Source organism: Pristiophorus japonicus, chromosome 13, assembly GCF_044704955.1.
Source record: "Pristiophorus japonicus isolate sPriJap1 chromosome 13, sPriJap1.hap1, whole genome shotgun sequence".
Classification (NCBI taxonomy): domain Eukaryota; kingdom Metazoa; phylum Chordata; class Chondrichthyes; family Pristiophoridae; genus Pristiophorus; species Pristiophorus japonicus.
In genome coordinates this window covers 137,943,548-137,962,332 of record NC_091989.1, presented here as the reverse complement: position 1 = coordinate 137,962,332, position 18,785 = coordinate 137,943,548, and the positions used below count along the sequence as shown (strand labels likewise).

The following is an 18,785-nucleotide window of genomic DNA, read 5'->3' as shown; positions in this document are numbered from 1 at the left end:
AGTGGATGCATTGGTTGTAATCTACCAAAATTCCCTGGATTTTGGGGAGATCCCAGCTGATTGGAAAACCACAAATGTAACACATCTATTTACAAAAGGAGGCAGACAGAAAGCAGGAAGCTATAGACCAGTTAGCCTAACATTTGTCATTCCCTTAGAGGATGAGACCAGGGAATTAATAATGGGGAACAGGAAAATGCTGGAGTCCATTATTAAGGAAGCAGTAGCAGAACATTTGGAAAAGCTTAATTTAGTCAAGCAGAGTCAGCATGGTTTTATGAAAGGGAAATCATGTTTGACAAATTTTCTGGAGTTCTTTGAGGATGGATAAGGAGGAACCAGTGCATGTTGTGTATTTGGATTTCCAGAAGACATTTGATAAGGTGCCACATAAAAGGTTACTGCACAAGATGAAAGTTCATGGGGTTGGGATAATATATTAGCATGGATAGAGGATTGACTAACTAACAGAAAACAGAGAGCCAGGATAAATGGGTCAGTTGGCAAACAGTAACTAGTGGGGTGCCATAGGGATTGGTGCTAGGGCCTCAACTATTTACAATCTATATTAATGATTTGGATGAAGTGACCTAGTGTAATGTAGCCAAGTTTGCTGATGTTACAAAGCTGGGTGGGAAAGCAAGTTGTGAGGAGGACACAAAAAATCAGCAAAGGGATATAAATAGGCTAAGTGAGTGGGAAAAATGTGGCAGATGCCGTATAATGTGGGAAAGTGTGAGGTTATCCACTTTGGCAGAAAAAATAAAAAAGCAAATTATTATTTAAACGGAGAAAAATTACAAAATGCTGCAGTACAGAAGGACCTGGGGGTCCTTGTGTATGAAACACAAAAGTTAATATGCAGGTACAGCAAGTAATCAGGAAGGCAAATGGAAAATTGGCCTTTATTGCAAGTGGGATGGAGTATAAAAGTAGAGAAGTCCTGCTACAATTGTACAGGGTATTGGTGAGGCCGCACCTAGAGTACTGGGTAGAGTTTTGGTCTTATTGAAGGAAGGATATACTTGCATTGGAGGCAGTTCAGAGAAGGTTCACTAGGTTGATTCCTGAGATGAAGGGATCGACTCATGAAGAAAGATTGAGCAGGTTGGGCCTGTACTCATTGGAATTCAGAAGAATGAGAGGTGATCTTATTGAGATATATAAGATAATGAAGGGGCTCGACAAGGTAGATGCAGAGAGGATGTTTCCACTCATGTGGGAATCTAGAACTAGAGGGCATAGTTTTTGAATAAGGGGCCGCTCATTTAAAATTGAGATGAGGGTTGTAAATTTATGGAATTCTGCCCCAGAGAGCTATGGAGGCTGGGTCATTGAATATATTTCAGGCGGAGATAGACAGATTTTTGAGCGATAAGGGAATAAAGGGTTATGGGGAGCGGGAAGGGAAGTGGAACTGAGCCCATGATCAGATCAGCCATGATCTTATTGAATGGCGGAGCAAGCTCGAGGGGCCAAATGGCCTACTCCTGATCCTATTTCTTATGCTCTTATGTTCAAATGGAATATTATGTGGAGAAATGTGAGGTTATCCACTTTGGTCGGAAAAATATAAAAGCAGAGTATTTTTTAAATGGTGAGAGATTGGGAAGTGTTGATGTTCAGAGGGACCTGGATGTCCTTGTACACAAATCACTGAAAGTTAACATGCAGGTACAGCAAGTAATTAAGAAAGCAAATAGTATATTGCCCTTTATTACAAGAGAATTTGAGTATGAGTAAAGACATCTTATTGAATATATTTAAGGTGGAAATAGACAGATTTTTGAATGACAATGGAGTCAAGGGTTATGGGAAGTGGGCAAAGAAGTGGAGTTGAGGCCAAGATCAGATCAGCCATGAACTTATTGAATGGCGGAGCAGACTCGAGGGGCCAAATGGCCTACTCCTGCTCCTATTTCTTATGTATGTTCTTATGTTCTTATTGCAATTATATAGGGCCCCGGTGAGACTGCACCTGGAGTACTGTTTATAGCTTTGATCTCTTTACCTGAGGAAGGTTATACTTGCCATAGAAGGGTTGCAATGAAGGTTCACCAGACTGATCCCTGGGATGGGGGGATTGTCTTACGAGGAGAGATTAAGCAGACTAGGCCTATATTTTCTAGAGTTTAGAAAAATGAGAGGTGGTCTCATTGAAACATACAAAATTCCTGCTCCTAATTCTTATGTTCTTATGTTCTATTCCGTTTTGAAAGTTACTATTGAATTTGCTTCCACCGCCCTTTCAGGCAGTGCATTCCAGATCACTGGAAGGGAATTTGCAGGTTGCGGTGTTCCCATATGCTTGCTGCCTATGTCCTTCTAGTTGGCAGAGGTGGTAGGTTTGGGAGTTGCTCTTGAAGAAGCCTTGGTATGTTGCTACAGTGCATCTTGTAGATGGTACTGGTGAGGGCAGAATCTACACAGGAAGCTGGGAAGTTGAACTGTGCTTGGTGGAACGTTAGTTAAAAGGGGCAATTCCAGACAAGTAGCTGGACCATAGGTCAGAAATATTGGTTTCTCTATAGTGTTGTATTTGTGAAGGCGAAGTAGTTGAAAGTTTTTTCTGGATTTAAGGAGCCACTTAGAAGATAGAACATGTCATTAAATGGGTTCAGTTTTGCTCCCCTTATATGGTTAGTGGAGGAGGAGGAGCAGCAACAGTATCTCAGAGCCTCTCTTCGTATATATGCTGAGCATGCCCAAAGTCCCACCTCCATCATTGGCAAGCTGCTCATTAACACCCACAAACACGCGGGTAACTCGCCTGCCACTCACTAACAAGGTCCGACCATCAAAATGGTTTAAGCCTCTCACACTTTTCATCAGATGCATGGCCCAATCACCCTGCTCATTAGGTGTTGAATCAGCACTTGAAGTGAAAATCTATCCCATGTGTTTGCTATACATGGAGTAAATCTCTTACCCATTTCATCTCAGAAAAAAATCAAATTTTAGTATGATATTCAGAAATTAGTAAATTCTGTTTGTTCCAATGGCATCAGGAGTGTCTTTTTATATACCACATAAATGGTTGCATTGGTTTAGCCGTTCGAGCTTCCAGTTTTCAAAATGAAAAGCCTTTCATACATTATCTGCACAAACGATTTCTGTGGAAAATATAATCATAGAACATAGAACATAGAAAATAGGTGCAGGAATAGGTCATTCGGCCCTTCTAGCCTGCACCGCCATTCAATGAGTTCATTGCTGAACATGCAACTTCAGTTCCCCATTCCTGCTTTCTCGCCATACCCCTTGATCCCCCTAGTAGTAAGGACTTCATCTAACTCCCTTTTGAATATAATTAGTGAATTGGCCTCAACAACTTTCTGTGGTAGAGAATTCCACAGGTTCACCACTCTCTGGGTGAAGAAGTTTCTCCTCATCTCGGTCCTAAATGGCTTACCCCTTATCGTTAGACTGTGACCCCTGGTTCTGGACTTCCCCAACATTGGGAACATTCTTCCTGCATCTAACCTGTCTAAACCCGTCAGAATTTTAAACGTTTCTTCTGAACTCCAGTGAATACAAGCCCAGTTGATCCAGTCTTTCTTGATATGTCAGTCCCACCATCCCGGGAATCAGTCTGGTGAACCTTCGCTGCACTCCCTCAATAGCAAGAATGTCCTTCCTCAAGTTAGGAGACCAAAACTGTACACAATACTCCAGGTGTGGCCTCACCAAGGCCCTGTACAACTGTAGCAACATCTCCCTGCCCCTGTACTCAAATCGCCTCGCTATGAAGGCCAACATGCCATTTGCTTTCTTAACCGCCTGCTGTACCTGCATGCCAACCTTCAATGACTGATGTACCATGACACCCAGGTCTCGTTGCACCTCCCCTTTTCCTAATCTGTCACCATTCAGATAATAGTCTGTCTCTCTGTTTTTACCACCAAAGTGGATAACCTCACATTTATCCACATTATACTTCATCTGCCATGCATTTGCCCACTCACCTAACCTATCCAAGTCACTCTGCAGCCTCATAGCATCTTCCTCGCAGCTCACACTGCCACCCAACTTAGTGTCTTCCGCAAATTTGGAGATACTACATTTAATCCCCTCGTCTAAATCATTAATGTACAGTGTAAACAGCTGGGGCCCCAGCACAGAACCTTGCGCTACCCCACTAGTCACTGCCTGCAATTCTGAAAAGTACCCATTTACTCCTACTCTTTGCTTCCTGTCTGACAACCAGTTCTCAATCCATATCAGCACACTACCCCCAATCCCATGTGCTTTAACTTTGCACATTAATCTCTTGTGTGGGGCCTTGTCGAAAGCCTTCTGAAAGTCCAAATATACCACATCAACTGGTTCTCCCTTGTCCACTCTACTGGAAACATCCTCAAAAAATTCTAGAAGATTTGTCAAGCATGATTTCCCTTTCACAAATCCATGCTGACTTGGACCTATCGTGTCACCTTTTTCCAAATGCCCTGCTATGACATCCTTAATAATTGATTCCATCATTTTACCCACTACTGATGTCAGGCTGACCGGTCTATAATTCCCTGTTTTCTCTCTCCCTCCTTTTTTTAAAAGTGGGGTTACATTGGCTACCCTCCACTTGATAGGAACTGATCCAGAGTCAATGGAATGTTGGAAAATGACTGTCAATGCATCTACTATTTCCAAGGCCACCTCCTTAATTACTGTGGGATGCAGTCCATCAGGCCCAGGGGATTTACCGGCCTTCAATCCCATCAATTTCCCCAACACAATTTCCCGACTAATAAGGATTTCCCTCAGTTCCTCCTCCTTACTAGACCCTCTGACCCCTTTTATATCCGGAAGGTTGTTTGTGTCCTCCTTAGTGAATACCGAACCAAAGTACTTGTTCAATTGGTCTGCCATTTCTTTGTTCCCCGTTATGACTTCCCCTGATTCTGACTGCAGGGGACCTACGTTTGTCTTTACTAACCTTTTTCTCTTTACATATCCAAAGAAACTTTTGCAATCCGTCTTAATGTTCCCTGCAAGCTTCTTCTTGTACTCCATTTTCCCTGCCCTAATCAAATCCTTTGTCCTCCTCTGCTGAGTTCTAAATTTCTCCCAGTCCCCGGGTTCGCTGCTATTTCTGGCCAATTTGTATGCCACTTCCTTGGCTTTAATACTATCCCTGATTTCCCTTGATAGCCACGGTTGAGCCACCTTCCCTTTTTTATTTTTACGCCAGACAGGAATGTGCAATTGTTGTAGTTCATCCATGCGGTCTCTAAATGTCTGCCATTGCCCATCCACAGTCAACCCCTTAAGTATCATTCGCCAATCAATCCTAGCTAATTCACGCCTCATACCTTCAAAGTTACCCTTCTTTAAGTTCTGGACCATGGTCTCTGAATTAACTGTTTCATTCTCCATCCTAATGCAGAATTCCACCATATTATGGCCACTCTTCCCCAAGGGGCCTCGCACAACGAGATTGCTAATTAATCCTCTCTCATTACACAACACCCAATCTAAGATGGCCTTCCCCCTAGTTGGTTCCTCGATATATTGGTCTAGAAAACCATCCCTTATGCACTCCAGGAAATCCTCCTCCACCGTATTGCTTCCAGTTTGGTTAGCCCAATCTATGTGCATATTAAAGTCACCCATTATAACTGCTGCACCTTTATTGCATGCACCCCTAATTTCCTGTTTGATGCCCTCCCCAACATGTTTGGAGGTCTGTACACAACTCCCACTAACGTTTTTTGCCCTCAGAGGCATGCACTGAAGAAAAGAACATTTCTTAAATTATGATATACATTAAATAAATCAAGACAAAGTAATCTTGTACAATTGTATTTTGGTGCTCAAATAGTGCTATCGACTTCAAAGAATTGATCATGTTTTCACTTAGGTTACTTGCACACAAGATAATGAATTAATTTGTCCATGTATTCAAAGAATATCGTGAATTAAGAAATGTTCTTTCGCTTGGTACATTGGAACCTGAACCATATATAATATAATGAATGTTTAATAGACTTTGTTATCTTGCAATCAATAAAATTATAAGAGCTTTCATTCTTCATTTTTCAGAGAGGCAATTCTTTCCAATGTATAGGGTAATTTGTTCTAAACAGCTGAATGAAATACAAAAATAATTTAAAGGATTATACTTTTCATAAGTTTACAGATGAATGCTTGCATTGGTTGTATACGGAGAAACTCACCCCAGATCCCTGGCTTATCCAATAACTTAACCACCATCCACTAAAAGTTGTACAGCTGATCATAAGGGTGAATAGAAAGAGAACAAAAAGAAAGAATACATATCCTAGAAAACAAATTAGAATAAACAATTTAATTAGCTATCTGCAGCGAAACATCATTTTCTAAAGTATAGCTCAAGTAAACATCAAAAAGAGTATTGAAATTAAATTATATGAAAATATGGATTTATGTCATAAATAGTTAATTATTAACTCTTAAAATTCCCATTGGCGGAAGGGTCGAGAGCCAGAGGATTGGCAGAAGAACCAAAGGCGACATGAGGAAATACTTTTCTACACAGCGAGTGGTTAGGATCTGGACTGCACTGCCTGAAAGGTGGGTGGAGGCAGATTCAATTGTGGATTTCAAAAGGGAATTGGATAAGTACCTGAAGGAAAAAATTTGCAGGGCTACGGGGACTAGCTGAAGCGCTCTTGCCGAGAGCTGGCACAGGCTCGACGGGCCGAATGGCCTCCTTCTGTGTTGTAACCATTATATGATTCTATGATTCTAAAGGTAATCAAGTGGTGCAGTGGATCATGTGAATATGTCATTGCTGAAAATCAGCCCAGAGAATTGAAATAATCGAGTGCTCAGAATAAAACGTTTAGGGTTTAAAGTGAAATAACTTTGAGTAATACCAAGCCAGTTTTTACTGGACAAGAATTGAAAGTGCAGAACTATCTGGACTTAGAGACTTCATAAGGAATATCAGTGTAAATGCAGTCACCTACACAAAAACAAACTGTCCTGTACTGTCAGACAATTGTTTTAAAAAACAAAATATTGCAGACGTTGGAAATCTGAAATAAAAACAGAAAATGCTGCCAACTCACAGCGAGGGAGAAAGCATTTGTGGAGAGAACAGACAAATTAACGTTGGATGCAGATCCTTCTTCAGAATTTCATGATGATGTGAATGATGTGGTCTAACATTGTTCTGTATTTAGTGAGAAAACATACTGATGGATGTATCCAAAATTCATAGAATCCGAGAAATTTACAGCACAGAAGGAGGTCATTTGACCCATCGGGCTGGACTTTATCAAACTGGTGGGTCATGGTGGGTGACGTCGGTGGCAGGTCCTGGCCAGCCCACTGTGTAACATTATTTTCCCCTGATGGGGCTTGTTAAGACCACCCAGCGCGTTTATCAGCCAATTGAAGGAAGCGGGTCTGATGATGTCATTTGATGATGCTTCATTTTCCGGTTCTCTTAAAGGGACTATACGCAAATTAATTATGACGTTTGTGTTGGCAGTGTTCAACAGCATTGAGGTGCTGCAGACACTGACAAGCACTGCACAGAGGTGCACAGCGACACCCAGGCTGTCTCATGACTCCCTCCACATGATTATGGAGGGAGTCACAGCACACAGGGATGTCCTCTTCCCTTCCAATGTGCGGAAGAGATCTCGCCAGGAGAATAACGCGCCCTGGTTGCACATTGTACACGAGGGCGCAATTAGGGATGTTGTCAGGAGGACCAGGCTGCAGTGGTACAAACCTTTCAATGATCTCAGTAGATCACGAAATGTTACTGCAAAGCTATATTCAACCTCATCCTGCTGTGCCACTCATCACAGCCCCATCACTCTGCCTCCCCTACCCTACTCCTGCACATCCTTACTCAAACCAACTTACCTTGCACCTCCACCCATCCCCCTCTATCTACATTATCAGTTCCCTATCTCACTGGCCACCCTTCACATTCACCCTCTTCCTAGTCCAATCATACCAACTAACAATACACAAGGGTAGGCACTTGTGTGTTTTAGCCAATGTTCATGTGAAATTTTCAACACATTCCATTCTTGGACAGATCTGTGTGCACCTTTAGAAGTGGCTTAGTGAGTTGTAGTGAATGACGGGACATAACGATACTCCCGCAATGGTGATGAGTGTGAAAGGAATGGCTTGAGCATTGTAGGGATGATGTTGGTGTTGGTGTGGGGTGGTGCCAACCTGGCAACAGGGTGTGCAGCATCAAGTGAAGTTAATCTGGCCATGGTGAGGCCATCTCTGGCGTCCCGGGCAGCAATGTGGTCAGGTTTCCAATGCCTTGGGTCCTGTGCAGCATGAGGTGATTGCGGAGAAGGTTGATGTTGTTGGTGCTGCCGAAGTGCCTGGCATTGCTGGTGTTGGGGCTGCTGATGGTGTAATTCTGAGGACCAAGGTGAGAGAGTTTGAAGAGCACCGATGCTGCTGGTATAGATGGCAGATGATCTTTAGATGACAGAAGCGATCTGTCAATGGTGGTAGATGTAATGAGGTCAGACTGGAAGGAGACTTGTGTAAAGACTTGCAGCATTCTGAATCTGTAGTGGAAATGCAGTTTAGAGAAGCTAGTGCCTAAGGGAACATTTCTCAATCAGCTGGGAGCATTGACTTGACATTTGAAGCTGTCAGCTCATCAGCTGAAACAATGGCAAGTGACCTCCCAGTGGGCGACCTGCCAAAATCAAAAAACTGAGAAAAAAGCATTGTTAAATGGCTGTAACCAAGTCACTAATGATTTCAATTGCCTCCCCCGCCGTTGCGTGAGTCTGCTCAGCGCTGGCAGACCCAACATTTGGGAAAGGTGCGTGGCGGCGGGATGACAGCGGGGTCCTGACCTGCTGCCAAAAAAAATCACTTTTCCACCTGATCACCTATAGTGCCCGCTGAACCCCCCCCCCACCACCCCGAAAATTCTGCCCATCGTGTTTGTGCCGGCCGAAAAAGAGCTATCCATCCTAATCCCATTTTCCTGCTCTTGGTCCGTAGCCCTGTAGGTTATGACACCTCAAATGCATTTTGAAGTAATTTTTAAATATAATGAGGGTTTCTGCCCCTACCACCCCTTCAGGCAGTGAATTCCAGACACCCACCACCTTCTGGGTGAAAAATGTTCTCCTCGACTCCCCCCTAATTCTACCACCAATTACTTTAAATCTATGCCCCCTGGTTATTTATCTCTCTGCTAGGGGAAATAGGTCCTTCCTATCCACTCTATCTCGGCTCCTCATATTTTTAGACACCTCAATTAAGTCCCCCATCAGCCTCCTAAGTTCCAAAGTAAACAACTCCAGCCTATACAATCTTTCCTCATGGCTAAAATGTTGCAGTCCTGGCAACATCCTTGTAAATCTCCTCTGTACCCTCTCCAGTGCGATCACATCTGTCCTGTAATGTGACCAGAACTGCAGTACTCTAGCTGTGGCCTAACAAGTGCACTATATAAATAAAATATATTATTATCAACCACACGGCCAATTTGTGCATCATCTGAAAACTTCTTAATCATGCCCCTAACATTGCGATCTCTTCTTTTTAGGCAGTCCCTAGATTCGAGGTTGACTTGCTTCCACACTAAAATGAGTACTAAGATGAGTGATGAGACCAATATAGGATCTACAGTCTCTGTCACAGGTGGGGCAGATAGTGGTTGGAGGGACGGGTGGGTGAGGTGCTTGATTTGTTGTACGCCCTTTCCGCTGTGTATGTGGCTTCTGCGTGCTTCCGGCGAAGAGACTCGATGTGTTCGGCGCCTTCTCGGATGCTTTTCCTCCACTTTGAGCGGTCCTGGGCCAGGGATTCCCAAGAGTCGGTTGGGATGTTACATTTTTTCAAGGAGGCTTTGAGCGTATCCTTGAAACATTTTATCTGCCCTCCTGGGACTCGCCTGTCATGAAGTAGCTCAGAGTAGAGTTCTTGTTTCAGGAGTCTAGTATCGGGCATTTGGACAATGTGGCCCGTCCATTGGAGCTGATCGAATATGGTCAATGCCTCGATACTGGAGATGTTGGCCTGAGAGAGAACGTTGACGTTGATGTGCCTATCCTACCAATGAATTTGCAAGATTTTGTGGAGGCAGTGTTGGTGGTACTTCTCCAGTGCTTTGAGATGCCAACTGTACATAGTCCATGTCTCTGAAGCATATAGGAGGGCGGATATCACTACTGCTCTGTAGACCATGAGCTTGGTGCCGGGTTTGAGATCCTGGTCTTCAAACACTCTTTTCCAAAGGCTGCCGAAGGCTGCACTGGCATACCAAAGTCGGTGTTGGACATCATCATCGATGTCTGTCCTTGCTGACAGTAGGCTCCCAAGGTATGGTAAGTGGTCCACATTGTCCAAGGTCTCGTCATGAATCTTGATAATCGGGGGGCAGTACTGTGTGGTGGGGGAAGGTTAGTAGAGAACCTTTGTCTTACGGATGTTTAATGTAAAACCCAGACTCTCATACGCTTCAGTGAAGGTGTCAACGATGGTTTGGAGTTCGGCCTCTGCGTGTACACAAACGCAAGCACGTTTGCATACTGTAATTCAATGACAGAGGTTGGAACAACCTTGGATCTGGACTGGAGGCGTCGGAGGTTGAACAATTTCCTGCTTGTCCTGTAGATTTACTCCACTCTAGCAGGGAGCTTGTTAAAAGTGAAATGAAGCATTGCAGCGAGGAAGATTGAATTGTAAATCATTGATGTATGCCACAAAAAGTAAGGGACCTTATATGAGCCCTGCGGAACTCCCCCTGGAAACAACTTTCCAGTCACAAAAACATCGGTTGACCATTAGCCTTTGTTTCCTGTCACTGAGCCAATTTTGGATCCAACGTGCCACTTTCCCTTGGATCCCCTGGGCTTTTACTTTTCTGACCAGTCTGCCATGTGGGACCTTGTCAAAAACCTTGCTAAAATCCATATAGATTACATCAAACACCTTACCCTCATCAACCCTCCTTGTTACCTTCTCAAAAAATTCAATCAAGTTAGTCAGACATGACATTCCCTTAACAAATCCATGCTGACTGTCCTTGATTAATCCGTGGGGAAATTGAATAAATTTAAGACAGAAATAGACAGTTTCTTAAACGATAAGGGGATAAGGTATTATGGGGAGTGGGCAGGGAAGTGGAGTTGAGTCCATGATCAGATCAGCCATGATCTTATTAAATGGCGGAGCAGGCTCGAGGAGCCATATGGCTTACTCCTGCTCCTATTTCTTATGTTCTTAAATGATCATTAACACTGTCCCTCAGAATTTTTTCCAACAATTTGCCCACCACTGAGGTTAGGCTGATTGGCCTATCCCCTTCTCCCTTTTTAAACAACAGTACAATGTTAGCAGTCCTCCAGTCCTCTGGCAGTGCACCTGTAGCCAGAGAGAATTGGTAAAATGATGGTCAGAGACTTCGCTATTTGCTCCTTTGCTTCTATTAACAGCCTGGGATAAATTTCATCCAGTCCTGGCAATTTATCTAATTCAAAGATGCTAAATCCCTTAATGCTTCCGCTCTCACTATGTTTATCTCATCTCATATTTCACTCTCCTTAACTACAACATCTGCATTGTCCCTCTCTTTTGTGAAGACAGACGCAAAGTATTCATTAAGAACCATAACCATGTTTTCCACCTCCACACGCAAGCTTCCTTTTTGGTCTTAAATAGGCTCTACTCTTTCTTTAGTTATACTCTTGCTCTTCATGTATTTATAAAATTTCTTTGGATTTTCCTTGATTTTACTTGCCATTATTTTTTCATGCTCTCGCTTTGCTTTCCTAATTTCCTTTTTAATTCCACTCCTGCACTTTCTATACTTCTCCAGGCTTTCTGCTGTATTTAGGTCTCGATATTTGACAGAAGCTTTCCTTTTTTGCCTCATCCTACCCTGAATGTGCTTGACATCCAAGGGGCTCTAGATTTGGGAGTCCCACCCTTTTTCTTTGTGGGAACCTACTTACTCAGAACATTTACTATCTCCTCCTTGAATGCCTTATTACTGCCCTGACATTGAATTGCTTCAAGTAGCTGTTTCCAGTCCACTTTTGCTTAATTACATCTTAGCTTAGTAAAATTAGCCTTTCCCCAATCGAGAACGTTAACTCCTGATCTATCTTTGTCCTTTTCCATAACTACACTAAATCTAACTGAATTATGATCACTACCACCAAAATCCTCTCCCCCCTTCCATCTGTCCTGCTTCATTCCCTAAAACTAAGTCCAGAACCGCACCCTCTCTGGTTAGGCTTGCTACGTACTGGTTAAAAAAGTTCTCCTGAATGCCCTTTATATCTTTTACACTGATTCTATCCCAGTTAATGTCAGGATAGTTGAAATCCCTTACTATTACTGTCCTTCTCAGAAATTTGCCGACATATTTGCTCTTTTATTTCACTGTGACTGTTTAGGGGTCTATACTCCCAGCAGTGTAATTGCTTCGTTTTTATTCTTCAGTTCAACCTGTAGGGGAGGACGAAAACCCCCTCATTTTACCCAGAAGGAAAAGGGCTGTGGGATCAGTCTGTGCTGTGAATTGAAACCGATGGAAGGAAAACTTTGGGACACAAATGGAGACCCCCCCCCCCCCAGTGTTTGGACTCATAGGAAAGGGAATTTAATTTGGAACTATCTACCAGAAAGTTTGAAATCCTAAAGTGCACATGGAAGAAACTACGAACTTTAATCGAATTTGGGATTTTTTTTAAAGGTCTGCAAGAAAAGGGGTGGAGTCAATATCAAAAGGGCCAGTTTGGACATTGGAACTAATCAAATTGTCTGGGAACTGTATACCCTCGAAACTTGCCCCTTGAAAACATTAGCATTTAAACAATGCCACATACATATTCCAACACCTTTTTCATCAGGCATAGAAATATCTGGCTCAGGCCAGACTAGCACAATGGCTACAGGAGGCTAATGAAATCAACACCCACTCAAACCTTGAGTAGGTTAAGATCAGTGGGGAAAAAAACCTAAAAACCTCAAACTGCTGCATTTTTCAAAATCAAAAGTCCACCAATGAGAAGAATCGACTTCAGCAGGAGAGGCGGACTGGATAATCTGGTTATAAAAAAGGGGTTTCTGACGTAGTGGTATAGAGGAGTGATGATTTTCCCTGCCCTCGTGATTCAACAACCACAACCACAGGCCTCTCGACACTGAAGGAAAACCAGTGTCCGAAGACACCAAAGATAGAAGAAACAAACCACCAGACTGCGGAAGGCACAGTAGTGAGTATAACCTCTGGTCCCCAGAACTCGCAACTCAGTTAGGCCAGGAAAGGTGGGAGGTTGGGCATTGTACTGCTAAACTGGTGTAAAGATTTTCATTGTGTCCGTTTAGTGGGATTTAGGGGGATTGTTTTGTTGGTGTATTGCTGTTTGTTGAGTTACACCTTGCCAAATAAATTGGAAGCCTAAAGTTCCTCTTGGAATCACCTTGTCTCAGTTCTATTGTATTACATCTCCTGATCGTGAGTCTTATGTCAGAACCATGTAAGGGAAGCTAGGAGCGCCTCGAAAACGCTCAACTGTGTGTCACAGGCTAGGGAAGAAGGGGTTAGGAGTGTTTGACACTCACAGGTGCCTCACAGGCTAGGCATAAGCTGTGGGGACGCACGAGTCTCAAAACTCCCTTCATAAGCTGTGGACACAGTCTCTCCAGGGGTGCTCTTGCAGCACTCAGGGTACCTCACAGGCCAGGCATAAGCTGTGAGGGCAGAAGCCCAAAGAGAGACACCCAAGGCACAACAACAACCCTGTGAAAACCCCTTACAGAACATGGCGACCACGAAGGGACTTAAGCAAACAGGAGATGTTAATATAACAGATGAGGTGATAAGAGAGGAAACTAAAATGGAGGAGAGAATTTCCTCATACATTTTTGGCAAGGTGAACCTCACCAAACCTTGGGTGCAAGCCCTCACTCGGGCAGAGCGCCCAGTGGATGCTGCTGCTCAGTGGACAGCAGGGAAGGACCACAACCACAGGGTGGAAAAGGCCATCTGGCTTCTCTGCCTCACCCGCCAAGTCCGAAAGCTCGACCAGCGGGTGAAGGACTTAGAACAGAGTCTTCAGAAATCAGAGGAGCTCTCTGCTATCCGGGCTGCGGTTGGGGACAACCTGCTGGCCGAATTAGCTGAGGAGCAGCAAAGGAACCGGCAGTTGGAGGAGACCTTCCGAAATAGCCGGGACTATCTTCAGTGTCAGGTCACTGAGGCCAAGGGTAGTGAGGGGTCCCTCCGGGAACAGAACTCTCGGTACACCCAGAAAATTTGGGAACTGGAGAATAAATTAAAAGACGTACAGACAGCCTATAAAGTGGCCAGTAGCAGTGAGTTTGCAGATCACGGTCCCTGCCAGGAGAGGATTAAAACTCTCACCCACGCTCTATCCCAGGCAAAGGGGATGGTCGCCCTGATAGGACCTGGAGGGTCCACAGGGGACAAAGGAGAGTATTGGGGGGTAGAGGAGAATCCAAAGGCAAGAGACGCCCGACCGCCTCCTGAGGCACCGGTGGTTTGTCCGGTGGGGTACCAGGAGGGGCGGGGCACGCAGGTAGTAGCATACCCAGGGCTGGGGGCAGGACCAATGTGTCCCGCTTGGCAGCAGGATGTGAGGTTCCAGCCGTGGGTCAGTTAAGGGCTGGATCAGGCGACCAGGCACTGTCTGCTGCACCGGGTATGGTGGGACAGCCGGAGGTAGAGGGACCAACGCAGAAAGATCCTGAACCAGGGCGGATGTGCTCGGTCAGGCAGCGCAAGTACGGTCCTCCACAGGGAGGTGGCCAACGTCGGGGAGCGCTGGAGAGCGACTTTATTATTCCCCACGGAGTTCAATCACTCAGGGCCATGGTGGCCCATTTGGTCAAACTCACTCGCAGCGGGGACCCATCTATCCACTTCATGGAGGTGATGCAGGCAGGGGAAATTAATGGGTGCGACGACGCAGAGACAGCCAAGCTGCTGCTCTTCTCTCTGGACACCAAATTGTACCAGGCCCTACCGGCAGAATGCCGGAGGGGACAGCGTACATTTACTGAGGTCCAGAGGGCCGTCCTTGAGGCTATGGGCTTCGACGACGGCAGTCCTTTCGAACGGGTCGAAAGGACAAGGCAGCTCGCAGGGGAAACCCCGCAGGCGTTTGCGGACAGGCTGTGGGTGGTATACCACGCAGTCTGTGGGGAGCTCCTTGACCGGGCTAATCTTTCCGCGGTACAGACTGGCCACTGGCTGAGGATGCTGGTGGCAAACTGCTTGTCCCGGCTCAAGGCCAGGGCAGAACTGTGATTCGATTCCCGGGACCCCAACCTCACCGAGGAAGCAGTGGTCAGGCAACTGGCACTGGTCCAACGGAATGGAGGAGGGGAGGAGGAGAAAACCTCCAAAGGTCGGGTAAATGAAGTAAAACCCAACTCGATTCCCAAAAGGGAATGGCACCAGGAGGGTGGCCGCTCGATTGATAAGGAGGGTGTGTGCTACGGGTGCGGGAAAGCTGGGCATTTTAAAAGGGATTGCAGGAGCCCAGTAAAGAGATATGGGGGGAGAAGTCCTTCAGGAGCCGCCCAGAGTGGGGGAAGTGGAGCGAGCTCCTCACCATCCCTTGACGAGATAGTAGCTGCAGTGAGGACAGCACTGGAGGGGACTGGGAAGGTAGCCACAGCAACAGGCAGGGAAGCACCAGCAACCCTGCCAGTACAGAGGCCGTGACTAGCCCAGACCCAGCCTGCAAACCTGTGCCCACTAGAATATGACCCCTGGGGACGACCCTGGGTCAAGATGGAGGTTGAGGGTGTATTGGGTACCTACCTTTTGGACACTGGTGCTTCCAGCACGATAGTCCATTCGGAGGACCCCGCAACCTCACCTCTATCAAACGGGGTGCCGTATCAACTAGTTGGGTTCACAGGTAATGAGAAGGCTGGGTTTTTCTCAGTCCCGCTTGCAGTTCGTTTAGGAGCACTCCAAACACAATGGAAGTGCGTCCTGATGAACTGGGAGCAGGTGGGAAAAGGGATTTTGGGGGCTGATTTTATCATCGCTCGCCAGATCCTAGTAGACTTGAGGAATCACTGTCTATGGGGCACAGTGGGCACGGGAGCAGAGGGAGAAGTCATGGTTATTGATAAGAAACAGGGAAAAGGGACTCTGTGTACAATGAAGCCAAAAGCGGGTTACGAACTGGAGGTTCTGGTCTGTAACACCCCGGCCGAGTACCGGGCCTATGTGCAAGCAAATCTTGCAGCATTTGCCACCCATAAACACGACTGTGGGAGAGTCACAGGAGTGGAGGTTCGAATAGATGGGGATCCCATGTCCCGCCCGCAAAAGCAGTATGGCTTTCCCCGAGAGGCAGAAGCAGACTTGGAGACAGCTTTAAGCTCGCTTGTCGAGCAGGGTGTTTTGAGACCCATAGCCACCCATGTCAACTCCCCGCTTTGGCCGGTTAGGAAACCGGACAATTCTTGGAGGGCTACGGTGGATTATAGGGTGCTCAATAAAAACATCCCAGCTTGTGCCCCCACAGTAGCGGCGGTTGCGGATCTGATAGGGGAAATCCCTGCATCCGCAACCAATTTCACAGTGTTGGACATATCCAACGGGTTCTGGTCTATCCCTGTACGGAGGGAAGACCAGTACAAGTTTGCCTTCACCTTCCGGGAACAGCAGTATACATGGAGCTGCCTCCCACAGGGCTTTCATAATAGTCCCAGCATCTTTCACCAATGCATGGCGAACTGCTTAAAAGGCTTCAGCCAGCCACACCAGCTGGTCCAGTATGTGGACGACCTATTGTTGTTCACAGACAGCAGTGAGGAACACGGTCCACTGCTGGCCGAACTGCTGGTCTTACTGAAGGAAGGGGGTTTTAAAGTTAACCCCAAGAAAGCCCAGATAGGTCTAGGAGAGGTAAAATTCCTGGGCCTGACGATAAGGGCAGGAGAAAGGGCCATTGATGAGGCTAGAAGAAAGGCAGTGCAGGAACTCCCTGTCCCTAGGGATGTGTCAGGGGTAAGGTCTTTCCTGGGAATCACTGGCTACTGTAGGGACTTCATCGAGGACTATGCAGCCACTGCCGCCCCTCTGCTCAGACTCCTACATAAGGGGGTTGAGTGGGAATGGGACGAGGGCTGTGAGGCAGCATTTGTCCGTCTTAAGAGAGACCTGCAGGTAGCACCAGCCCTCGGGGCAATTGATGGGGGGGAGGAATTCTTCCTGGAGGTGGCAGCCAGTGGTGACAGCTTAAGTGCAGTGTTGCTCCAGGGGCGAAACGGTCAGCTGAGACCAGTGGTGTACTCCTCCAGGGTCCTCACGGAGGTAGAAAAGGGATACTCCAATTGTGAGAGGCACTTGCTTGCCACCCACTTGGCAGTAAAGAGAGCTCAGATCCTCACCGGAATATCCCCCATTACACTCCTCACCCATCATACCCCGACGCAGATGCTGTTGGACGGGAGGATTAAGGACGGGACAGTGAGCAGTGCTAGAATCAATCGCTGGACCCTCCTCCTCTCCCAAATGACTTTAAAGGTCAAGGGCCTCTGCGAGCCCAGGCTCGCAGCAAATTTAATCTATCCAGGGCAGCCGCATCGATGCTCTGTGGAGGGAGTATGCAACATTAACTTTGGATTTCAGGCAGGGATACACCCCACAGGCCGCGAGATCTACATTGATGGCTCCAGTTCAGTATCCGCGGGTACAAGACTCACGGGCTGCGGAGTTTGGGATCCCAAGACAGGAATTGCCTTTGCTCTTAAACTCCCATGCACCCTGAGCGCCCAGCAGGCAGAACTCTCGGCGGTGATGTATGTGGTCACACACCCCGAGGAATTCCCTACCCCATACACGATTTGCTCGGACAGCATGTTCACTTGCAATTCATGTACAGAGTATCTGGCGATTTGGTCACGCCGGGGGTACACCTCTGCGGATGGGAAGCCCCTTGTGTCCAAACCCCTGCTAGAAAAGATCGTGGCTGCAGTGGGAGAAACCGGGAATGTATATATCCATAAGGTAAAGGCCCATTCCAAAACTGAGCCACGGGGGGAAGGTGCTGGCAAGGGAAGGTGCTCGCACAGGTCGCCCATGGGACCCATATGAGGCAGGCAGGATAGCAGCAGCAAGAAGCAAGCCAGGGACACAAGGGAGCGTAGGGGCGGCTGCGGCCCCGGACCTTAAAGTAGTCCAGATGCAGGATCCGATCCTGAAGGCTGCCTTGGCTGCTATCAAAAGGGGGGAAAAGGCAGAGGGCCCATACAGTGCTGTAGATATTGCTGTGCGGGAAGGCGTGTTGTTTAAAGGGGACAAATGGGTAGTGCCGCCACAACACCGGAGGGAATTCCTTCAGCTGGCCCATGAGGGTCCAGGTGCGGGACACCCTGGGCCGGAATCTACCTGGCAACGGGTAGAAAAGGCAGGGTGGTGGCCAGACCTCCGGGAAGACGTCCGCAACTTCTGTGCGGGCTGTCTGGTTTGCGCTGCAAACAATCCAGACCCTCAGAAAAGGAAGGCGTCTATGGGACACGTCAGGCGGGTAGAGGGACCATGGCAGTCGATCCAGATCGACTACATCGGACCCCTACCGGCCGCCCAGGGAGGTTATAAATACTGCCTTGTCCTGGTGGATGTGTTTTCCAAGTGGGTGGAAGCCTTCCCTTGCCGAACAGCTACCACGGTGGGGACTGCAAAAATCCTGGTGAGGGAGGTGTTCTCTCGGTGGGGTCTACCTCAAATCGTGGAGTCCGACCGAGGAAGCCACTTCACCGGCCAGGTGATGCAGGCCACCCTAAAGGTGCTGGGGATAAGAGCC

At 46.7% G+C, this 18,785-nt stretch overlaps 1 protein-coding gene across 1 annotated transcript in view; it reads right to left on the bottom strand.

Annotated features, from left to right (window-relative positions):
* Nucleotides 1-18,785, bottom strand: part of abcc12 (ATP-binding cassette, sub-family C (CFTR/MRP), member 12) — a 181,186-nt gene that overhangs the window by 57,820 nt on the left and 104,581 nt on the right. Inside the window, exon 18 of the mRNA XM_070896944.1 lies at nt 6,174-6,277. Coding sequence (XP_070753045.1) covers nt 6,174-6,277 — 104 coding nt within the window. The remainder of the gene's footprint in view (nt 1-6,173; nt 6,278-18,785) is intronic.